The sequence below is a fragment of the Dromaius novaehollandiae genome, chromosome 1 (genome assembly GCF_036370855.1).
Source record: "Dromaius novaehollandiae isolate bDroNov1 chromosome 1, bDroNov1.hap1, whole genome shotgun sequence".
Classification (NCBI taxonomy): Eukaryota; Metazoa; Chordata; class Aves; order Casuariiformes; family Dromaiidae; genus Dromaius; species Dromaius novaehollandiae.
The window spans coordinates 37,247,280-37,272,499 of NC_088098.1; the positions used below are offsets into that span (position 1 = coordinate 37,247,280).

The 25,220-nt window shown below is 39.6% G+C and overlaps 1 protein-coding gene across 7 annotated transcripts in view; it reads left to right on the forward strand.

The window, feature by feature from the left end:
- Positions 1-296: 296 nt before the first annotated feature.
- TPH2 (tryptophan hydroxylase 2) overlaps positions 297-25,220 on the forward strand; it is a 97,613-nt gene continuing 72,689 nt past the window's right edge. For 5 of the 7 annotated variants that reach the window (XR_010388410.1, XR_010388413.1, XR_010388416.1 and 2 more), the window contains exons 1-8: positions 297-690; positions 3,370-3,522; positions 6,091-6,274; positions 6,380-6,480; positions 9,931-9,998; positions 15,770-15,966; positions 17,800-17,935; positions 23,486-23,612. Coding sequence is in view for 2 of the 7 variants with exons in the window: in XM_026100300.2 (XP_025956085.1) it covers positions 595-690; positions 3,370-3,522; positions 6,091-6,274; positions 6,380-6,480; positions 9,931-9,998; positions 15,770-15,966; positions 17,800-17,935; positions 23,486-23,612 (1,062 nt within the window). In the remaining 5 variants the exon portion in view is untranslated. The remainder of the gene's footprint in view (positions 691-3,369; positions 3,523-6,090; positions 6,275-6,379; positions 6,481-9,930; positions 9,999-15,769; positions 15,967-17,799; positions 17,936-23,485; positions 23,613-25,220) is intronic. The other 2 variants (XM_064509142.1, XM_026100300.2) reach the window with 2 other exon arrangements.

Here is a 25,220-nt window from a genome sequence, read left to right on the forward strand (position 1 = left end):
CCCCTTTCTCCCCGTGGGTCCCCTGGGGCCAGCCCTGGCCCCCTGGATGTCCTGGGGTGGTTTTGGCAGGGTCCTCGCAGGGCACCGGGCCGAGCCCTGCCTGGGCCTTACCCCTACCGGCGGGGCTTTCGCTGGCACCGCAAAGGCGAAGCGCCAGGGGTGCCTGTGCAGTCGGGCAAATATAAAGAGGAGAAAAACAGCAGGTTTAGGGCCTCAGGCCCCCCAAACAGGCAAGTTTAGGTTCTTTTGCCGGGCTGCCCGCGGCGTCTCCGCGGCTGCGGCGCAGGGTGCCCGCTGCCGCCCCTCGGTGCGGAGCGCCGCGTTTAGCGCCAACGGCCCTCGGCTGCCGCCGGGCGATGGCGTCGCCGCGCGGCCCGCCGCGGGGCGGGGGGGGAGAGGGGGAAGCCCGCCCGCCTGTCCCGCGGCGCGCAGGTGGTGGCTGAGGTAAGCGCTGATCGCGGCTCTCGTCAGCCGCCGGCGAGTGCCCCCCTAATCAGGTTTCCATCAGTCCCCGCAGGGGCGTATAAAAGGAGGCGGCGGGCGGCGGCGCTGGCAGAGCGCTGCCCGGCCCGCTCCGCCCGCCCGCCCGGCCCCATGCAGCCCGCCATGATGATGTTCGCCAGTAAGTACTGGGCGCGCAGGGGCTTCTCGCTGGACTCGGCGCCGCCGGAGGAGCACCGCGGCCTCGCCGTAAGTAGGCAGGGCGGGCAGCGGGGCGCCTCGCCGTGCGCCGGCCGTTGGGCGCGGGGGAGCGGCGCGGCGGGCGCTGCGCCGCGCCCCTGCCCCGAAAGCGTCCCTAAACTTGCATTCATAACAGCTGAGAATGTTAATGAGTGCTGATAATCCGGTTTGAATATGTTGCATGTTTACAATTATGAAAATTTTACCTCCTGTAAAGTTTGGTGCCAGATCCGTAGTGGGTGCAGATTGAAATAATTTGAGTAGAATCAATAGAAGATGCCGGTTTATATCGGCTGTGAACTGGTCCCTCGTCATTACAGTGAAATGTGCACTACGCCTGCTTGTGCATGCTTTATTTCTAGTGGTAATACTGAACTGAATGGGGTGTATTTGTTTTACTGTCTGTTTTTGAGTTACTTTTCTTCACTGAGCTTTCTGCCGTTCCTGAGTACTTGTACTTGCTCCGGATAATTCATTATCATTACGAAAGCTGATTTGCTAATCGTTATTTAATCATGAAGTGTGCTAACCAGTATGGCTGATAACACTTGAGTTCTTGCAGTATCACAGCCTCTTCTGCTGGGCTCATAACAATTAGTCAATCTAGTTTTCATATGCCTGAGAGCGGCTTGGGGTCATCACTTCAGATGTTGCCTGATGGACAGTATTAGGGAAGCCGTGAGGTGCTGCTGGGAGGTGCCAAGTGCTCTTGTTTCCCGCAAGAATCGATGAGTATTGAGATTCTCAGATACTCAGTAATACTCTCTTCTTTGTACGCAGCTTCCAGAAAGCAGCACACAGTGAAAAATCGCAGATATCACAGATGCTGTAAAAACTCGCTTCGTGTGGAGCTTGTGTCCTTTGATATATGTGCAAACTTGCTCAGCTAAATCCCAAATATTATTGAAGTTAAAACTAACAAAAGCAACCTTCCCCAAACCCATCCCTAAGCAAACCGCCTCCCAAGCACAATTATATAAGCCCAGTCACTAAAAAGTAAAAGTGCTTGATACCCTTCATAAATCCATCCACAGACGTACTTGTTTGTCTGGATTGTTTCTGTGTAGCCTAAGAAGAGACCACAGGCTTTTTAGCCTGCTGAGTAACTAGTTTAAGCATGTCTAGTTTCATCTGTACTGTTTTACAGGGTGGCTTTTTGATAAGCTGACACTTATCAAAAAGTGTCTCGTTTCAACTAGTCCTCTTTCTAATTCCCTGCGTTCTTGTGCCTTAAAAAATATCTCAGAATATACAGTGGGAGCTGACTTGAGAACTGTAGGCTCTTTTTCCGGAGGAGAGAGGTATTTCAGAGTGGACTAAGACAGAGTAAAAACGTAAGCCAATTTGGCATGCCAAACTGGAAGTGGATGCACTGAGACGGGTGTGATGCAGATATTTCATCAGTGACTGTGAGGGGTATTTGTTTTAAAAAAATCTGTTTTAGATGATCCAGTTTGAAAAGGAATCAGACTTACCGTTTTTTTGCTGGGTGATGGAGCACTTGATGAAATCTTTTAAAATCTCTTCTAGAAGTGCTGGGAGACACTGCTGAAGTGAATTGTCACAGGTCTACAGACATTATGCAAGTGAGATAACCTGCCTTGGCACTCCTATCCATAATGAAAAAATGAGACTAGAGATTTAAGTTGGCTTTCATCAGGTGTTGTGAGACCTGTTTGAAAACTCAGTCCATTTTTGGTGGTTTTTTTCCCTTTCATTGCTCCTTAACAACTGCCGAAGAACAGTCTAATCCATGTGAAATAGTTCTATATGATTCTTGATTTCTATTTTCATATTTTTTAGTGCCCTTATCATGGTGATACATTTTTTTCAAAGGAACAGTTAGCAGCCTCACTGGAGATTTTACTTCTCTAGGAGTCTCAACCTTGGTATTGGAAAATGCCAGCTTTTTTTTGAAAATCTTGGTCAGTGTTATCAAAACTGTCTATAAAGGCCGACTCACTGTACTGTTGGCATCTCAACAAGACTTAAGCTGATAAAAATGCATTTTTTTTGAAAATACTACCTGAAATTTGGCATGAAGCAAAGTCTTCATGCCCCAAATTGAGAGATGGTTGTAGGATTTACCAGGGATGTTGTGATTTTTTTTTTTCCCCCAAGAGTTCATCAGCCAGCTCATCTCCTAAGGGAGATGAAGTCTAAGCTTTTATTTCTGTCCTAATTTATAAAAGCAACAGGTTTTATTTCCTCAGGAAAAATGACATTACATGGCAACATTAACTGTAGTACAACAGAGAACATAAACTTTATGTTTTTAATTTAATAGATAATACAAAAATACAGACCAGTATAAATCATTGTAAATTGGCTGGTACAAATGAGAATAGCACCACTTCAAATAGTGGTTTTGCAGTAATTCAGGCCATCTCCATTCAGTCCAGGTTTATTACTAATAATAGCATAGCCTTAATAATGTCATTATATTTGTATCCCATGCATTCATATTGTATTTCCTTGTGCTTTTTTAATGGATTGATCTCTGATGCAACTACCTCTAACAGCTGCATTTGACCTATGATACTAATTTGAAGTAAATGAACTACCTTTTAAAGTCTGAATGAGTTCTGTTCAGCTATTTTCTGACAAAAATCTCTTTGTGTAGTGTGATTTAATTTTGAGAAATGTCCTTTCGCATCTGAAATAATGCTATTCTTTATCTATTTGTAGCTAAACAGATCAAGTTCTGGGAAAAATGAGGAAAAGAAAGGGAATAAGGGAAGTGGGAAAAGTGAATCTGTTTCTGAAGGTGGGAAGACAGCTGTGGTGTTTTCTTTGAAGAATGAAGTTGGTGGATTGGTGAAAGCTCTCCGACTCTTCCAGGTAAACCTTACAAATCATTACAGTGACTGGACTGAGGGAAGATACTGAGATCAGATTGTTTGTTGGTCTAAATTAATGGACCTTGACTAAAGGAATGGAGTGCAGTTATTTTTATTCATTTCTGTAGAGTGTAACTTCAGATTTTATGGACCATTCAGCATAGCTTTTTGAGCTCAGGAGGAGTTTTCTGGAATCAAGTTTGACAGTGATGCTGATGTTCATACCATTCATCTAAAGATCCCCAAAGTGTGATCCTCAACACCTTAAATTAGAGCCGAAGTTCTCCGTACGACCACAGTGGGAGGAGGCATTTTCAGAGAGCAATTCAGAATATCAAAGTTAGCTGCTCAAAACCAGATCATGACGGCAGCCTTGCCCCAAAACAGTGTTTGGTCATAAAGTTGAATGCACCTGTAAGTGCTTTGCTGTGTCAGGTTTTTGTGTGTTTAACTAGAGCATAAGCTGTGAAGTGTTATTCACATGTAGGTCCCCATGCAATCAGTAGTTTTCAGTCAGGCTGCTAATGCTGTAGACTGCTTATCTGCTATTAGTTGCAGGGCAGGGACTTTGAGTGCCATTGGATATACTTTGGGGGTGAAAGCTGGTAATTCCTGTAAATGCAGTCAGATATGCACTCAACCATCATTGCATGTGAACTGGAGGACCTTACTAATAAATTGGAGAGAGCCTAGAGGCATGTCTAAGGATAATTAAAGCATTGTAGTATGATGAAAGTCTTAGGCTTTTCAGTCTGTGCAATGTAATAAGGAGGAAGTTAGGAGGTGGTTTGGGTTCCACTTGTAAAGCCAAACCCCCGAAGAGTGGAGGCACTGTCCGTCCCCATTCCTATTTCCAGGAGCTGGTGCAGGGACCAGGTTCCTAAAGCTGATGTAGATACCTAGGTTCCCTAGCCATGGAACTGGTGAGTTAGACCTTCAGGAGGAAGATTGCCAAGAGCCAGCATGTTTGCCAGAAACAGGGGATGCCTAATAAGCTGATAGGAATTGCAGAAGGAGGTGTGTTTGCAGCACTGCTTCTCTCCAAGGGTTAAGTATCTAACTGCAGCTCTGGCTTAAATGCCTGAATGGGTTCATCCTTGAAATCCTGGTCTTACACATCAACCCTCCCTTTTTGGGAACAAGTGCGTAATTCAGTCTGGTCTTTTAAAACGTGGCCGGAGCATGTTACCAGGCTATCATCTCCATTCATATATTAACCTAGCAATTCAGACACTGTAAGGGGGGAGCAGGTTTTTGTACTCTACTCAGCCTGTGGGAGATCAAACCTACTTTTCCTGCTTTCCAAGAGAATGTAAAAATTGTTAGCTCTTTGCCAGCTGAGAATGTGTAGGGGCATCCTGGGCCTATGTTGTTCAGGAATAGGTCATCAGGATGATTCTGCTTGTTTTTTTTTTTAATCTGATAATCTACAAATAGCGTGTACAAAGTGGAGGATTTTCCTTCTTTGAATTTGTTATGTGAATGAGTTAGCTAAGGATATTTACCTTATACATGTCTTACGGAGACAGCCGGTGGAAGAATTATGTACTGCAGAGATCCAGAGGTGTAAAAGCAGAGTGCTGGTTGGCTGTACCGCAGGGGACTTTCAACTGGAACAGACATTTATACAAAATATGGCAGGCGAGTGGAAATATAAGCACAGGCTTCTCCCCATATGAGAAGTCAAAAAATATTTTATTGGCATTGCTGAGTAGGTGGAGGGATAAGTTGTCAAATGTAACAGAGGGTTTGTGGCTGGGGGGAAAAAAGGTAAAATCAAAGAATCAATAGAAGTGTTGGTTGAAAGCAATCATCTAGTCTCACTTCCTGTTTAAAGCAAGACTTACAACACTAGATCAGGTTAGCTTTAACACATTATGGTTGTCTCTTGTATGACACTCTTAAGAGACTGGTAATTGTGGTGGGGAAGAAACCCATAGGAAAATTTTCATGATAAAACTATTCTCACATCCATGTTTTTTGTGTAACTTAGTTCTGATGGGGTAATTATAATAAATTGAACTAGATATTCATTTTATTACTATTATCACTTCTGGTCATTCAGAATTAGTGAAAGAAAGGTGGATGAGGACTGAAATATAATTATCCTCACAGAAATATTTTCTCCCTCAAGTGTTTGCAAAAGATACTAAAGTAATACATTTTTAATAGTGTCTATTTACTTAAACACATTAAAATTCAGTTAAATTAACATTATGATCATGCACATTGCCTAATAAAATTGCATTTCATATTTATAGCAAAACAACTCTTTTCTTTTTAATGATTAGAATGTAATATCGTCCTTTGCCTTGGTAAATAAAATTAAATCTTCAGTTAATACTATTATATTTACTTAATGAAGAAAGTTATTTTTACATTCACTGTACAGAATTTTTTGTCTTTAATATTTATTAAGCAACACTAATTAACTGAGTAGGTATATACAAGTACTTTTACTGAAAACTTCTTTTAATAACTGGGGAAAACTTTCTTGAGGAACATGCAGTCAATATTACTGTTCTAGATGAAATGTCTGTATTTCATCCATTATTTCATCTTTCCCCAGGAGAAACATGTGAGTATGGTTCATATTGAATCAAGAAAATCCAAGCGAAGGAATTCGGAGGTAGAAATTTTTGTGGACTGTGACTGCAGTAAGAAAGAATTTAATGAACTAATCCAACTGCTCAAGTTTCAAACTAACATTGTATCTCTTAATCCACCGGAAAACATCTGGACTGATGAGGAAGGCAAGGCTGCTTTTACATCACTAAGTTTAGACACTGACAAACATTTTGCATAGGTATCTCAGTAATACTCTCCAGTATATTCAGCTCGCGTTCTGTCTTCTACAGATCTCGACTGTGTCCCTTGGTTCCCCCGGAAGATATCTGAATTAGACAAATGCTCACAGAGAGTTTTGATGTATGGATCTGAGCTGGATGCAGATCACCCTGTAAGTGTAATGTAAAACTGTATTGTAGATAATTTGTTCAGATTTATTAGTCAGTCAGATAAGAAGTCTGTTGACTGCTGATTTTGAGTACTTTTTTTGAGTACATGGTTTTCAGAAGGTGCAAACTTTTGTAAGTTCTCTTTAGTGTTTTCAGTGAATTAGTTTTTTTTGTATAATGGCATGCACAAAAAAGGAGGTCCTCTGCAAAACTTACTCACTATTGAGCAACTTTGTTCCCTTTTGTACTGCTTCCACTTATTTGTTTTTAATTAGCTGGTTGATAGAAGCTTTCAGACTCTGAAGAATTTGGATCAATGTAACCTTAGGTACTGTCACAAGTAGAGATAAGAACTGATATCAGTATAAGTGTCAGAGAAGAAAGAATGAGGGAAGACTTTCTGAGCACTCAGGAGATATAATTACAAAATAAAACAGTGCAACATGATCCTGTTTCTGCCTGAATGCAGCAGATGCCAAGGTGTCTTGCATTGTTTTCTGACTTCAACGACAGGAGGCAAGTCTGCATTCCTCACAAGCCATATGCCACAGTAATGCTGATGTACTCAAAGCAAAAGGCAAAAAAAGAAAGTTTTTCTTTTTTTTTTTTTTTTTTTTTTGGCTTTCTCTTGGCTTATCCCTGTTAATGCTTAACCTTCGAGTCTTTAGATGGCAGATGATTGCAAGAATTTGTGTTAGAACATTTTTGCTTCTTACGAATCAAAGTTTCCACTTTGGAACCCCTTGGCTGAAAGTTACTCATGGTGACTAATTGTATTCACTCCTACTCCAAAGTAAAAGAAGTTGGGTTAAACGGGTATTGTACGGAACTTCCAGAAGAAAGTAGCAAGCAGTGAACTAAGATAACCTGACCATAGGACTATCTTGTAATAGAAAAAGATTAAACTGCAGCTGTAGGTGATAGTCTCCTCTGTTTTTTGTCACACTTTTTTTTTTTTTTTTGGTATTGCCCAAGACAGTGAAAAACAGCCCTAAAGATATTGTAACTGACTCCAGAAAGATCACTTCAGTGTAAGGTACTCTTTAGTAATGTATCCATGTTGTACCATGATATGACAATGCCGGTGCAGATTCTTTCCTGGTGACTGTCTTGGCTGAGGAGAGGCAAGTACTCCTGCTGGCCCTGCGTTTAGGACTCAGTGTGTAGTGCAGAAATAGCAGTCAAACTGTTGCCTTCTGTCCTAACCACTCCACAGCTTCTGTAGCTGCCATGGCAGGGGCTCACGCACAGACACTCCTGTGCACACACAGGCAAACTGACATCTTATGCCAGCCATCATGATGTCTCTTGGGAGCCCCACTTCCCTGTCCCTGCTGACACCTGCCTGCTATATTGGTCATGAAAAACATAAGTGCTGTACTTGGTTCCCAGCCACCTCTAGCCTGTGTGAGCCCTTCCCACAGTGTGGGCCTGCAGTTAGGGGAGCACGTGCCTGGATCCTGGTTTCTGATGTGTACTTCTTGATGACAAACTAGGATTTACCTAGCATTTTCTCAGAATGGAAGACTGTTGATTACCTTCAACCATTAACAGTAATTTGGTTCAAACAATGACATTTCAGTCTTAATGGCAACTCATTCTAGCCTTGAGTTGATGATTGTGACGGGCAATTTGATACTGTTTTATGTTCTGAGCTGGTGCCTTCATTAACTACTTGAGTGCTCTGCTGAAAATCTGCTTTCAGTTTTATAGACAATGAAAAAAGACATTTGCATTATGTGAATATATATTTTACACTTGGGGGAACTCTTATAAACATAATTTACACACCGTTTGTTATCCTATGCAGCATACTAGGTATTAAAGATGGGGAAAAACTATAAAAACTGTGATTGGCCTTCCAGAGCCTAGTTCTGGTGCCTGCTCTGTTCCTTAGTGGTGGTATGGAGATGCCAGAGGGCCAAAGAATTATCTTCTTATAGAACCAGCATAGCACCACCTTAGCTTCTAACTCACTCCATACTGGTTAATGGTTCCAGACTCAATTTCATTACATACGACAGACTTTTAAATCACCTGCGCTGCCTCCCATCCTGTTTGGTCTAGTGAATGGTCTGCAGCTGAGTAATTCAGTGCTTATGTCAAAAGGTATTAAGCAGACAAGGAGACTTCCCCAAATTTCAGGGACTTTTTGCCTGTCAAAAAGCTTTTACATGTAGGCAGCATTCATTGTAACTTGTCATTGTCATTCTGGACTCTTCTCTAGTGTTTCACAGGGGAAGTGCTATGCCCCATTTAAAGCAGGCCACAATAACGCAGGGTCCAATAAGGCAAATGTTTGAGGAACCTAGAGATTATGAAGCAGCTGATCTCATTATAGGTATGGACAAAAGTCCATAGCCAGATGGATGCCAAGGAAGGAAAAAGGTCATCTAGTATCTGGAGGATGTTATAAGACCTTTGCTTCCCTGTATGAGAGTGGAGGCTTGAAGGTTTTCTGCAGTCTTTTTATATTCTCCTTTAGTCTGCTCCAGCAGCACAACTTCTGTTACAGGGCAGTTACAATGCCTCTCGGAATTTCCTAAAGTTTAGGCAAACCTTTTGAATCAAAAGACATCATCTTTTCATTCCCGTCAATGGTTTGTGTTTGTGCGTGTGAGCAGTAAGGGGAGAATGTGTTTTACTTTCCATTTGCGACTAAGGGAGACTTAAATGCACTTTCTGGGCTATTAAGTGTGAAACTTACTTAACCGTTTACCCTTTTTATCTTCAGGAGATTGGCAGTCCTGTCTTGAAAATAGATAGCTCTTTTGCAGCCCCAAACCTGAAGTGTCTAAATCTTTTATAGGTATAGAAGAGATCTTGTTTTAGTTTTGAATAGCTGACGGGGTTGTAAGTGACGGGGTTGTAAGTGACTGGGGTGTGTGTGTGTATGTTGTACAGCTCCTTTGTAGTTAATATGGAAAGGGTATGAGCCTGCTGCGGCTCATGAGGCAGAGCCTTGCCTCTGTAACTCAGATTGGAGCAATGTGCATATTTACTGCCAAAGGCTGATGGTTCAGTCCCTGATGTGTTAGTTAAGATGGCAATTGCCGAAGTAGCATCTTCAGAATGAGTTGTTTCTGAACTTTGGGCACTTGAGTTTTCTAGTGATGAAAGATGTATTAAGGATATGTCAATTATTCTGCTTTGTGACTGCATGTAGCTCTCCATTCAGGTCAAGGAACATCTGAGTGAGATGAATGGCAACAAAAAAATTCCTGTGTTTCAACATTTTGGATGACTGGCTGTACCTGTGCACAAGCCTACCTTGAAAATACTCCTGTGGCAGAAAAAAGCACTGACTTATTTTCTCTCACAGTCCAGTAGATGATGTTAATCAGAATACAATATAATTAGGCACTAAATAAACACTTTAATGATTTATTTTCCAGTTCTTGCAGCTAATTTTCTGTCTTTATTATAAATTAATCTCCTCTTTCTTGCTTAAGGGATTCAAAGACAACGTCTATCGACAGAGAAGAAAATACTTTGTGGATGTCGCCATGAGCTATAAATAGTAAGTACTGTTATAATTTTTCCCTGTGCTGCTGACTAGTTAGAATTTACGCTGTGCTTCATTCTATAGAATGAAGTTTTGCAGCAGACAAAGTAAGCCTTTAAACTTTGACCGATTTAGTGTAGGCTATAATTGACAAACTTGATGCTTGCAATCCTGTTACAAATTCAATACAGGCAAGTAAAGAGTTTGGAAGGTAAGTGCTACCTTTTAAGCATTTCTTTCATAGCTCATTAAACTTAAGAAACTGTTTTGCAAATGCAAAATACAAAGTCTTAATGACAAACTGATGTACCACAGAATCGTACATATCCGGTGTCCCTACATGTGCTAGAGTCTGGTCACAGAACACCAAACTGTTACTTGCTACTTGAGACAAAGAAAATTGTGCCCATTGTGAGGAGAACTGTTATACATACCTGGAATGGCACCCAGAAAAAAGCGTTGTAAATAGAGCGCAGCATGTGCTTCCCACTGTTCAGACAAGCTTCCCTTTTGTTACAATTATTAAATGAATCACATTCCTACCTGCCAAAGTTGGACCAGGACATGAGTCTAGTCCTGAGGATGTTCAGAGCCCCAGAAACCACCTGTTGCCTAAGGGTGAGCTTCTTGGGGTAGGAGCAACAATATGCTGTTGCACAGGATACTGCTAATGTGACACACACAGACAGAGAAACAAGGGAGAAGGGAGGAAAATCTCCTTCTATACAGGCCACACAAGGTAAGGAACAACATTTGAATCCATGACAAAGAAGAATTATTACTTCTCGTTTTACTACTAGGATGATTTCTGATTACTGAAGAGAGTAGATGACTCGTACAATCCTAACCTCAGTATAGACTGTGACTAAAGGAATTTCTTTGGCATTAGGGCATGCTGTGCACTCAGATAAAGTCTGGAAACCCTGGATGCTGCTTATATGTGGTGTTTTGTGAAAAATCCTTGAGTTTGTATCATGGTACAATTGTGATTTAGAGATTTTTTTTTATTCCAGAGGGCTTGGGAGAATTAGCTGTCCCCATGACATATATGTTTGCTTTTTTTTTTTCTGTACCTCGGTAGTTTCCACAGAGCCAGTAGACTTTCAGGGTCTCAACTTTCAGGCTGAAGCCTGCAATTCTAATTTGATTTTTGTTCATTCTTTCATGAGGAGAAGTATCACTGACTTTAAGAAAGAACTCATAAGATCCTAGGATTTGATCCAAAACTAGGAAAGCTATAGTTAGACAAACTCACTAGAGAAGGAAATTATTATTTTCTTTTGGTTTTCTGAATACACTGTATATTGCAAAATGCCTTTTGTTAATTTTGCCAATACAGCTCTAAACTTCTCAGAATTCAGTCAGTGGATTTTTCTGTAGTTATTGGTGCTGGTGTCTGAGCAAAAATACAATGCACATATTTTTCTCATTGAATTTCATCTTTCCAGATCAAGCCAGTATTTCCAATTTGTTACCATCCCTGGAAGTTAGGAAAATTTCTGCACTACCTACAAATACCTACTGTGTTATAATTTTCTTGTCACATAAGCATTCAACTAACTCCAGTCATACTCTTAATTTTATTTGTAACAGGCCCAAGCCCTCATTCTCAAGGGAAAGAACATACTAATTTCATGTTCTTTTCAATCTTACCATACTTTTTCAGATTTTTCATTTTTCTCTTTTGAGATTTCTACCTACGTTGTTTATAAAATATAAAAGACAACATTTTTTTCACCCTTCATAAAAGGCACATCTTGGCAGGAAGCAACTCAAAAACAGTTTTTTAAAGATTTTCTGATTCTGCTTTTCTGTTCTTTAATATGAAGCTAATACATGGGCTGTGGAAGGCTTTGCAGACAGGAAGATAAACTGTGCATTGTGACCGTATTATCCTGATTTCTTCTTCCTTTACTGTTGTCCATTTGTATCGTTATGATATTACCAATCTAATAGATTACTAAGTGCTAGCATAGGCTCCCCTTTTGCCCCTTGGTGGCATTTGTTTAGCTGGGTGCTCCTGACATTCATCCAGCACACTGAGCTTCTGCCTGCTGGGGCAGGCTGGTGGCTGCTGCAGAAACTTCCTAGGCTCTCAGTTTGCTCCCTCTGCTGACTGGGTAAGTCCTAAGTTCACTTACATTTGAAAAACGGCCAGAGACAGGCTTTTTTTGTGTTTGTTTGTTTTCAACTGGTTGAGATAGTTCTTCTTCTTGACTCGCTTTTACTGTAGTATAAAATGTCAAGCAGATACCTGTGGATGAGGGCAGACTGTATGCCCTTCTAGAACTCCTTCAGTAAACTCAGATCATACTCCATTTACCCATAACAGTAACAGTAGTGCCATGTATTTCACAGCTGCTAAGTTGCTGGAAGCATCTTCCTCCCTCTTCCCCGCTAAGCTGCCTAACTACTGGAAAGATCATGCTGCTGGCTCACTAAGCAGTTGCTGGTCTTCTACCCCAAAGATCCCTCCCACGCCCCCAGGAACCAGTGAAAAACCTCTTTTCACAAAATCACTTAGAGTAATCCTATATATTCCCAGAAAAACAGATACAACAAAAAGGAAGGAAAAATTCTTTTGCTTCTTTAGATTTTGGAGGCTCAACAACCATTTTTGCAGGCAAATTACAAAAAGCAAAGAAGGCAAAACAGGTTATTTGATGGCCAGATCTTGTACTTCAGTAAAGCTGCTCAGAAAATACTCCCCTTGTCCCACTGATGCTTTCAAACATCTAAAAGACTTTGAACTTTTTCCCTTATTATCAGAAGAACAAAATCAAGATAGTTTAAATACTTTTTAGTTAGGGATCACTAAACAGCTGATAGGCCAGTAACTGTAGCAGTTATTGAGATGTGGCAGCATCTCATTCTTACTTCTCAGGTCTGCTGAAGTTAGAACTAATTATCTTAACCCCACTGGAGTGCTGTACCTGCTGGGCAGCCGGTCTCTGTCTAAGTACATCTGTCTGCTCTGTGGAGACAGACCTTTAGCAACCTGGAGCTCAGTCTAAGCCTCATGGAAGAAAGGTAAATTAGCTCATGGAGGACTGTGCTTCTACAGCTAAACTGTTTCTGCCACCCATGTCAGTGAATTCAGAATTAATTTGAGTGTCTTGACACTACACTGTAGTCTTGTCAGACTCTTTTCTGGTCTAATGACTATTTATTTATTTATACAAAAAAGAGCAGTTTTGGCAGGAAGTGTTGAGAGCACTTCACCCCAGTGTAGCTAACAATTCTATGTTATAAAGACTGCTTCCCTTGGAGACTAAATTCAGAGCATTCTCTTGAACCTCTGTTTCTTGCATCCTAGGTAAGTGACCTACCTCGTCATTAACTGAGGTTTGATGTGTTTCTCCTTTTCATTTTCCAGTGTTAAAAAAAATCTCAGTTCCTTAAAACAATAATGAAGAGATTTGCCTACAAAGAATTAGCTCTGTCAAAAATTGTTGAGTACAAAAATCCCTGATTGGTGTTTCCTTTATGAATTCCTGTTGTCCTATAGCAGTAGACATTCCGCTTTGGTTGCACATAAAGAGGCCTCAGTAGGGGGGAAAGGGAGAGGGAGTGAGAGAGAAAAACACTTAGAAGTGAACCTGGAGAATCGGGGATTTGCTAGTGCTAGGTGTTAAAGGCAAAGAGATGTTAATAAAGTACAGCAATGAAAATTCACTGTATGAAATAAGTGGACCAAAAAATAAATGTTCCTCCCTGCTTCAGCTTAGCTTCTATCTTAAAGTTAGTGAAAATGTGTTATCTTGCTAATTAGTCCTTTGAGACTGATTAGGGATTGCAAAAGTGTTGTGAAGATTAAAGCAGGAGGAGAAGTACAAGGTTTGCAGAGGGAATTTATAATATGACTTGGTAACTCATGATCATGGCGAAATGGAAAGATCCTATTTTAATAAGGGGAAATAAAAATTCAAGGTAGGTTAGCCTGGAGAGTCATCTTATTCAGTTGAAAGAACACTGGATATGCAGGCTGTCCATTCATGTGAATTACTGGATGTTTGAGCACAGGGTGGGTCTAACTTTGAGTAGGAGGAAATGGCGTTTTGTAGAGCTGAGTGAGAATGGTATGGGTCCCCTCTGAAGTCTGGCTCTCTTGATCTTCTGGATAAAGAAAGCAATATCATGGTGGGCTGGAAATAAGATCAGCTTTCCTAGGCATAAGTTCTGTTAAGGAATACATGCCTGTTGAACCTTATTTCAGTACCAAGTGAATTAATTGAAACAATAATTAGGTTATATACCTGCTGGTGAACAGTGAATGAGCTTCAGATGCCTCCTCTTGTTTATACCTTTCTAGCAGCAGGCTAAATAGTAAGTTGAATTTTCCCACTGGTGCACAGATTTCTTCAGCTTTCCTGGGCCTGTGCTGACCCATACTGGCAATATCCATAGAAGAGGTCAGGTCTAAGGAAAAGGGACATGGCTACTGCACAGTGTTTTGGCAGCCCCATGTGAGTGGGACAGCTGCCCGGTGTCCACTTGTGTATAATATAATTTAGAATAGCTGTGTTATGCTTTCCACAAACAGACAGGCAACTTAAGGTTGATAGAGTGTAGAGATGAAGACAAGTACAAGATAAGAAGGTTTGACTTCCACCACACAATGCAGATAGACCCACTGCAGCTTCTGTTGGTGAGAAATGCTTCGCTTATGTGTTGCAATTCTTGTCATGACTGCAAAAGAATGGCTGAAGGGGAACAAGAAGATTTAATGTATTGAATGTTCAGTGAATATTTAACAAGCATGAGTACTTCATACAAAGTAGCCTTTGACTGACAGATACTTCCATGGATCAAAATACTTTGATATAGTGAAAGGCAAGGGGTTTAAATAGTTCTCAGTAAAGACAAGGGGACAACCACAAATTTAGGTAGGGCAGAGGCTCTTCTCACATGCATATAGGGACTGCAATTACATGTGACATAAGGGTTCATTCTCTTTGCGTCATATGATGGAGGTAGGAGGACGAACTGGGTGATAGCTGGGAAGGAGACGCCGCTCAGCGACAAGCTGCAGCTCTCCTGCTGCTCTGGGCTCCCCCTGGGCCCCAAACCCTGTTCAGCAGCCCAGCTGCCTGAGTCTGGTGTCTGGGCCTGAGGAGCTGGGGGAAGAAGCTGCAGCAGTGAGCTGGGAGTGTCGGAGTTGCCACCCCTGCGGCAGCAGAGCAGAATCCTGTTAATCCCTTTCTGGGGTTCTGAACGTATCTTCAAATTTAAACAGGAGTTTGAACAATAAATACGTATTTTTAATTGGATCCAGACATTGTAAACATCTATGTAATTACCTAATATTCACTTTGTAAAATGCTAGGTAATGATGCTCTGTGCATAATATTTTGTATTTTAAAGAATGCACAGGACTACAGATGGTTTTATTGAATATGCATCTCAGAGTGCAGCAGGATCTGGAGCTGCTTGTTTGCAAAGGCACCAGTGGTAACAAACAGAAATATTACTCTGATATAAAAACACTGTATGATATGAGAAGTCCATCTTTCTACTATATGTACAAAAATTAAGAAATAATCTTGTTTTTTAATGAGAAATAAATTAAATTCTTAGGAAATAAATGTAATTATACAATATAGATATCATCAAGAGGAAATTCTAGGAAAAAGCATATAGTTATTTTTTTAAATTTTAATAATCAGTTTTAGTAGGCTCATTGGTCTTTATTTAAATAACACTTTTTATAGATATTTTTCCATCTAAGGTCAGTCTAGAATCTGGTTGTGTTCAAATATATTTTTGTATTATTTTATTTTTTACAGTGGTCAACCCATTCCCAGAGTGGAGTACACAGCTGAAGAAATTAAAACATGGGGGGTGGTATTTAGGGAACTCAGTAAACTTTATCCCACCCATGCTTGTCGTGAATATTTAAAAAACTTTCCTCTGCTGACCAAGTACTGTGGATATAGAGAGGATAATGTGCCTCAACTGGAAGATGTTTCTATTTTTCTGAAAGGTAAGACATTTTGGTTCATCAATAGATATGGTTTCATGAAAACACTCTTTTCCATTATTAATAAATACAAAGTGCATAGAAGAAAAGGACTCCCAGTATTGCCAGTGGGCTTTGGTTTAGACCAAAGTGCCTTTTTTTTTTTTTTAATGTTATCCATGGGAAAGAATTTGTTCAGTTGAGATAGATAGTCGCATGTATGTAGTATGGAGGCGAGAGGAATTATGCAGCCAGTCACATATCACATGATATTATCCTGCACAAGGAGAAAAGTTTTTCAGTATGATCAAAAGAAAGAACCAAACTAGTTCTGCTCTTCCAATTACCATAGTGTGCGTCTCCCAAATATCCAGACAGTTAAAAGGAGGAATAAATGTCTAGATAACAAATATCCAGACAGTTAAAAGGAGGAATAAAATATGTAGATAATGAAATTTTTAAAAGAGAGCAGGTTTGGCACGTTGTTGTACATAAAGTGTGCCCTTACTAAACATGAGGCTTTCCTAAGTGCCCAAAACATCATGAAGCTGTTTATTGTATTTGTATGTTGAAAAAAATCTCAATGGCACTCCATAGCTGATCTGGCACTTTTCTTTCATGTCATTTTTAAGGGATCAGGATATTACCTATTCAAGTTTGAAAATGCAAAAGCGCCCTTCCTTCTCATATGTAGTCAAACTTTATTTCATAAGGAAGGAGAAGTGGCAGACATGAACCTGCTGGTTTTAACCCTGGAGAGGCAAGCTGTCAGCGTTCAGATTGCTTCTTCTCCCCAAGGGTCCTTTCCAATGCATGCACTTGTGCCTTAATCCTCTTGGACAAATTCCAGGAGCTCAGAACTAAAATATTATGAATATGTATGTGTGGGAAAAAAAGATATTTATACTCCTAGTGTTATGAAAAAAACTGGCAAAATTTTTTGTCCTGAATGTGCATCGAAAATTTTTAACTAAAAAACACACACAATTTGTAATGAAAGGTTTGCTTTCTGCATTCCCTGCTTTATCCTTAATTCTTGTTTATGATCACCTGCATTTACTTACAACTCTTTGAGTTTGGTTGTGTCCTTCTGGGTCCCTCATATGTTATATTCTGGTCTCTAAGGAACGATGCCAAAGTATATAGATTCTTTTTCCCTAACTAGAAGCTAAAAAAAAATCTTACTTCTTTCAGAAGTATGTTTTCAGACTAAATACAACAGTCTGTGGGGGAGAAACTTGGAGCATTTTCCTGTAAATACCTGAAGGAGTAAAGAATGAATTTGGGAGAGAAATGTCCTTTTCAAAGTCACTGAGTCTGAAGTAATTCCCTACTGGGACTAATCTGACAAAGGGATACTTTGTTATATATTTAAATGAGAATCTCAAATACAAAAGTCAGTATTTTACTGTCACAGGGCAGTATTTTGTCTGTAAAACTTATGACATATTTGGTTTAATCCTATTCTGTTCTCTTAGTTTGCAATATTTTTACAGAAGTCATCTTGTTTTGGAAACTTCTCTCCTGTTTGGTACTAGATGTGAAAGTCAGATACTTGGTGATTTGAGAGCATCACTTATGCATACCCTTACCTTCTTTTCTAGATGAAGTTATTAAAAAAAAACCTTTTAATTACCTCCAGCTGTTTTTACTAAACATATGCTAGCAATGCTGAACAGTTCTTGTACTCATAGTAGGTGAAAATTACGTATGGTCATCTTCAGCCAAGAAGATCTATTTTTGGTGTCATGCTTCTGATTGAATAATTAACTGCAGATCATTACCTGTCCTCAGAAATTGATATAGAGATACTTAATATGGTCATAATATGGTCTTTCATTATCTCCTTCACTTCAGAAAGGTCTGGCTTCACAGTGAGACCAGTTGCTGGATACCTGTCTCCCCGAGATTTTTTAGCTGGACTAGCATATAGAGTTTTTCACTGTACTCAGTATATACGACATGGCTCAGATCCTCTCTACACACCAGAACCGTAAGTTTCTGTACTAGCTTCATTATTAAAAAATATGCTCACTGGATTCTTTAAAGACCCAATTGTACTTGCTAATATTGAGAAGAGGTGCCTTCCCACAAAGGCAGAAATCTATTTACACTGAAGTCAGTGACAAAACCCTTCGCTTTGATGGGGCCAGAATTTCATCCAAAAGCTTTTTCTTGGACTTTATACTTAAATGACTGTTATTTATATGATGGGTCAAAAAATTCTGAGTTGTTTTTCAGTGGAAAATGGGTTTTCCCCCATTCTACAATAAACATTTTGAAAAAGTGTCTAAAATCTTAATTACTGGTGGGGAAATAAATTAAAAAACAAAACAAAGAAAACCTGAATTCCTTAAAAAAAATTGCTTTCAGAATTATAGTTTGGTCTTCTTAAGTCTCCATTCTCTTTTGGGCCACATTCACTAGCTGAACTCTATTTGTTTCCCATGATACAACACAAGCAAGTCATGAGGTACTGTCTTGCCCAAAGAGGATGTTAGATATGAAGCCTGTGATATAGAACATAATGGAAATAAGAAACATTTAACTACGACTTTCATGGGACTGCATTGTAGCTTTTCCAAAACAGAATATTTCAAGTTTTGGATGAAATATTTTGGCATTTGGGCTCTTGATGAAAAGTGGGAAAAAATCCAAGCAGTTTTGTTCTTTGCCTTGTGTTATATGGGGTGTGCTCTGTACAATAATAACGGAACAATACATGACAGTCAGGTAGTATGGAGGTATTTTCACCAAAGGCATCTGCTGATCTTGTAAACCACAGGAGTGGTGTTTATGCAGTGAATCAGTCATCAGACCATCAGCATGAAATGGTAGCTGCTGTTTATTCAGCTAGTGCTATTTTGGTGTGTTTTATTTTTGCCAAAATTCACAAAAAGGGTTTATATATTTTATATGCATATATGTGTACACACATATATATACATATATATACACATACATATATATTCAGCTCCAATCCTGTAAACATTTGGACACATACCTTACTTTGATTTCATGAATAGACTGTAGAAAATATGCAATAACATTTTTGGATATAAAAGGTTGAACGGAACTGCATATTAAGCTGTTTCCAACAATGCTTTAACATATTATTCTAGCAGGAGTCACCAGGTGGTGCTGTTATACACATATCTACTTTTTTCTTCAGCGTGTGAGCAAGGCAAAGTCTTTGCTGAAGTGTTGTGAGGCTGTTTTTGTAATGCATTGTTTCTGTTGGGAAACTGGTTGCAGTCACTGAAGGAATTCACTCCTGTCATCTCTGTAATTAGAACTTTAATCTCACCAATTATTAGGCAAAATTGCTAAAATGTAGAATCCTGAAAAAAGTGTTTGGAAGTGTGATGTTGGACCTCTTCTGGTCTGTCTGAAGAGATCTGTAGATATTTTAGCTAAAGAAATTATACTTAAGAAGTACCAGGCTTTGCACTAATAATTCTCTCTCTAGTGGGAAGCCAATGTCCCAGTTTGCAGCACCTGCTGATGCTCAGCAGAGGGATGATGACATTCATTAACTTAATATAAACTAGGGCAATATTTCCATGTATTGATAAGGGATTTAGGTATATAACACCAACAGAAACAAAGGAAGGAACATGTTCCAGGAAACAATCAAGTGTGTGTATGCTTTTGCTGATGTTGTATGGTTCATTGATTCATGTATTTGTGGCCTCTATTTTTCAGGATACTGCTTACACTCAGAATTATGCAGTGTATCATAGCTGATGTTTAGTAATAGCTGCAACTCTTTTTTTTTTTTTTTTTTAATAACCTTTCTGGTCATGGTGTATTACAAGTCACTGTATAGTAATAGTGGTTGAATTAAAATGAAGATTCTTGTTCCTTATTTGGACTGAACTTAAAAATGAAGATTATGGTCTTAACAGTTCTAAATATGACTAATACAGAAATTATGTTGTCATTCTCTAATAACGTTGCTCTCTTCCCACAGACCAACTTGTTCAAAAATTACATAAATGAAATAATGTATGCTCGCTACAATGAACACAATAGGAAATTTTTGAAAAGCCCTTTTAAATTGTGTGTGATTTTTCCTAATATATTGCATCTAGTAAGCATTGCCAGAAATGCAGGGTGAAATCCTGGCTTTGTTGTAGTCAATGGCAAAACTATCACTGACTTGAGTGGGGGCATTTCTTCATCCTCTGTAGTAGCTGCAATGCCTTGAGATCTGTTAGCTTATGTATGGTGACATAATGAGGTTTGCTACAGGTCCTGGATCCGTGAATGTTGCATTTCAGTGATATAAACCTGATAAAAAGACTCTCATTGACTTCAATGGGCTTTCCATCAGACTTAACACCCAGACTATAGAGCTGGATACAATTAGGGAGTTCACTTTGCTTGATCTCTATCGCTACTATATGCATTTAAAAACATTTCTTCCTGGGTTTCATTATGTTTCTACTACATTCACAGAACTACATAGATTTCCTCTGTTCTACTAACTAATTTACAACAAAAAAAATCTTTTGCTGTGAAAAATGCATTACGAAAATCTTATTTTCTTTGAGCAATGTGTGTGAATAAATTAAAGGAACTTAATTATTTTCTGAATAAAATAAAACAAAAGAATCAAGCCTGGTAGTTAAGCAAAGAATTATGTTGTTTAGACTATCTATAAAGGGCCAGACTGGCAGGAAAATCTAAGAGACTTCTGTGACAATCCCCAGTGCTGGTTCTGTCTGGAAGTTTGTTGTTCATTTACTTTTTATTTCAAAGTCACCTCTCTATAACTACACATTCAAAATATTACTATTTCTAGCTTTTATAGAAAAAACAGTAAGCTAAAGACAGAAGAGAAATATCTTCTGCCTGCTCATCCTCCTCTCCTTGCTAAGATAGACAAGTCAATAGGACAAGCCTTTGTCTGTTCTCTTCTGTGTGCATGGGTGGAAGTGATGCCAAGAGCCTGTGTCCCAGTGCAGACCTAGGAATACCCCATCTTTGCTCTATGTGTTTCTGGGAGTTATGACTGCAGCACAAGTGGATATAGATGTAGACGCTACCTCAGATATCAATAATAGTGATGCAGCTGTAGAAGCCTGCCTGAAGCCAAGTATGCTTATGTGAAGCCAGGAACTTGAAGTCGGTCCCACTATATCTTCTTTATGCTCATCTGAACTACTGGTATAAAGTGACCTTAAATATATCTGCATTGTTGCAGTGCGGCATAGGTAAAGCGTTCAGACAGCAACCAGTGTTGATTTCTCCAGTGAGGATGGGAAGTGGAGTTAAAGCTCTGCACTGAGTAGCTTTGTGGCCCATTTCTGTGTTGGAAGGTGATGGTCAGGGGAATTGGGTTCATCTAGTGAATTCTGTTTGGTACTGGGAATTTTCTGAGTGTATCTACCAGACTGCAGACTCAATTTCCCTACTGTCCTTTGTGTCATTAGTGAGCTAAATCTTCCAGGAGGTGATGGAAGAGATTGTTGTGACTGGAACCGGATTAATAAAGAAGAGTCATAACCTTTGATTATTATCCACTCGAGTGGTGCAAACCATCTCCTGAACAAAGAGGTGGATGCAGAGCAAGCCAATTTTTTACAGCTGAGCTCCAGTTAGGAAGGGAGTACGAAGGTATGGGTCCTCTGATAGGGAACTTTGGTCATCTTGCTAGACTAAGAGCATCTTTGAGCAAAGGGGTGTAGAGATCATAAAAGACTTCTTGCCAGCTATTTTTGAAGAAAAACAGGAAAGAAGAGTTCAGGCAGTTGCCGTGCTCTGAAGGAACATGCAGTGATACAGCAACAAGGGAAGGAAGATCTTACTTTCAGAAAGAGGGACAAGCTTTACCAGTGGAAAACAGATAAAAATACTTTTCCTAATGTCACTATAATATCTCATTGTTTCTGGCCAGGTGTAAATATCAAACATGCTTCATAGATGTTGACTAGAAATGTTAGTTAACATTTCTAGTTAGTCAACATAGATGTTGACTAGTGCACAGTGAATTTGAGTGCACAGTCTATGTTGCTACAACTGTCTCAAGTCAACCTCCATGAAAAATGTTTGTTCAATCATGTTACCCAGAAGTCCTTGTGTAACTTGTCAGCTGCTTTGGGGAGTGCCTACATCTAGGAAAGATTGCTATATAAACACAAGAAAAATTAGATTTGGTAATTCCTCTCTACTGTAGAGTGTATTAGTCATACGTGTGCTTAATTCAAACATACCATGCACAACTTCAGAGCTGTGCCTGTCTCACTGAGAGGTGTGAATTTAATATGAGCAAATGTTGGTAAGCTCCTGTCAGTGAGGCCATCTGGGCTGGGAAGAGAGACTTGTATGTAACTGTACAATACTGCAACTGTATTTGATAAACTTTTGGTGAGGCGAATTAGGATTGCCAAAAATGCTAATGCTCTTTTGCATGCGGTCAGGAATTACTATCTACCTAGAAACAGTTGGCGCAGATTTCTTGGTGAAGAGTAGTGGGTGATAATAGGAGGCATTAAATTATATAGCAAGTTGTTTTTCTGTTCATAATTTATCTGAAGTGTCAGATTCTTTGTCTTTTAGAACAAAAATACTTTGTAAAAGACAATTTGGATGATTTTGGGTAGAAGGCAGAAAACTTGATGTTTTCTCCCTGCCTTTAAAACTTTTGTTTACAGCTTAAAAAAAAAAGAGAGAGAGAAATGTCTTTGGAAAGACAAAAGCAAAGGAAATGTCAGATCAGATTTTTAAAGTGAAAGTTACTACCAAGTCCATTATTTTCTGTGAGCAAATATAGGGAAACTTTCAGAATTGTTTGAGAGCTTTTTGTAGATGATGCATGTGCGCTTCTGTTTGTTTGTTTGTTTTATAGACTTACATTTGCACTTTGTTGTGGCTAATAATGCACGCACAGGTGTGGACAGTAGATAGTTTTCATTACTAAGATACCAGGCACTTCCTTCTGAAATGATCCAGGTTCTTTACTTTTTCTGAAATCTGCTTGGTGAAAACTGTACTGCATAACACAAGTAACTAATAATTACAGTAGGAAGTTGGGATTAAACTAGAAATGAAGCACACAGATACCTTTTACATTTTGTCATCTGCATATCAGAAATTTAAGGCAGTATTTATGGTTATGGAGCTGTATCCAAGTGCAGAGTGGGGAATGGAGAAGAGGAAGAGTGTGTTTGTTGGATTTTGAACTTGGTTCACGTGGAGAGAATCGCTGAAAATTGTACTTGTGAGACAGCTTACTTTCCTTTGGGCAGTTCAGTCTTCATGGACAAAGCCTGGAAGACAGCAGTGATCAGGCCTTCCCAGTCAATCTGGAAATGATGGGAAAGTCATGGAATAGGTGGGGTTAAGTGACATATAACCCATTTAATAGAAACAAATGTGTTTCTATAGAATTGTATACAGGGAAGAACAGCTGTACTGCAAAAAAGATGTAAGACTTTTAAAGTAAGGTCAAACCATGTAAAACGGCTTATGTTAAATTGATTATGGAATGTTTAGATTTATTTCTATAATGATGTTCTTCTCATTTCCATTCTCCTAGGGATACATGCCATGAACTCTTGGGACACGTACCTCTACTTGCTGATCCCAAATTTGCCCAGTTTTCACAAGAGATAGGACTTGCTTCACTGGGAGCATCTGATGAAGATGTTCAGAAGTTAGCCACTGTGAGTCAAAAATCTTTTTTGGCATGCTTTCTGTTATCCCTGTCTTCCTCTTCAGTTAATGAAGTGCCATACATTGTCTTACCAGGTCTGACTTAATTTTCAGGTTGCAGATGACTGTGATGTGACAGTCACAGAGCTTTAGGCATTTCTTCAGTGTCTTTAATAAGAGCAAAGCTGAACACACCAGTCTTCAGGTAGTCAGTTTAACTATTTATGTGCTGTAGCCATCCAATTCCCAAGGGTTGTTGAGATGGATTTTGTCTACTTCAGGGTGCTGAAAACAAGTAACTGAGGTACTTTTGGAAGAAAACATCTTTGGTGTGTGCTCTCAGCTCTACACTCTAAACTCCTCCACAGGAAGCCACTTTGGCTCATAGCACTGCTATTTCAGTACTCACTTATCTGTTTTGCAGATGCTCATTGTATTGTAGCGTGTGCTGGATTTTGAGATGTTGCACCCTTGATCCTGCTTCTCTTGGAGAATATATAAACAAAGGCCATGCAGCAATAAATCTAGCCAGTGGTTGTGAGCTGGATTTTGTGTTTCATCAAACGAAACATACGGGAGTAGAAAGTCAGTGAGAACAGCATGAGGCTGCATATTGAAGATGTTAGATGCTACTAACCACCCAACTGGAGCTTTCTTGCCTGTTGTGTCAGGGACTCTCAGGTTCCACTGAAGGACCCTGTCAAGCTGCCAGGACTCCCAGCTTCTGCCCACCTGTCAGCCCTGCTGTATTGCCATTTCACACAGCTCATCTTCTGTCCTTTGCATCATCACATAGATTGGTGACCTCTGATCTATACTGCTTGCTCTGTTCAGTTGTTTTGTTTTAACTTACTCTATGCTTCATTCTGTGTATCCTGTTTAAACTAATACTGCAAATAATATCATAAACAAGGTTATATTTAAAAAGCAACTCAATATTTAAATATTTACACTGATTGAAAAATCCTGTGAGATCCAGCAGAAGAATTGGTTACCAGGATGTTATTGCTTTCCTACATATGAGAACTGCAGTGGTGATTTTAAGGGTTGCAAATAACTTTTTCCCAGTATTGAAGGCAAATTCAAAACAAGATCCATTACACTGTCATAGTATTGATGCACTAGCTTAGCAGTGAGTTAGAGTCCCATCTGCTGAAGAATGAGTTCTACTCTGCTCTGTACCTGTTCATTTACTTCTTTTTTTTTTTCCTCTATAGCCCTCCAGAAGAGCCCACCAATTCATTTAAACAAAAAGGCCTCTGTTTAATCAAACAGACTTGATGTCTTGCTCATGGCCACTTCCTCTCACATGTTTCAGGATGTGTTGCTTGGCTTTCTAATGGCTGTTTGCTGAGAGGAAAGTGTTGTTTCTGTGTAGAAATCATGAAAGGTGTTGTGTCTGTTTTCATATTTGCTAGGAAGGGACTTGGTGGGAAGCAGACCTACCTTGTCATGACCTGCAGCCTCCAGAGAAGAACTAGCTAACAGACTATTCCTGTAGGTATTTTGAGGAAAACAATATGTCCAAGTCTTTCACTCCAAAAGACCCTTAAATGACACGAGCCTCTTGCAGAGGACAATGTTGGGACTGCTCTATTTGGGGAGAGATGTTAATATAA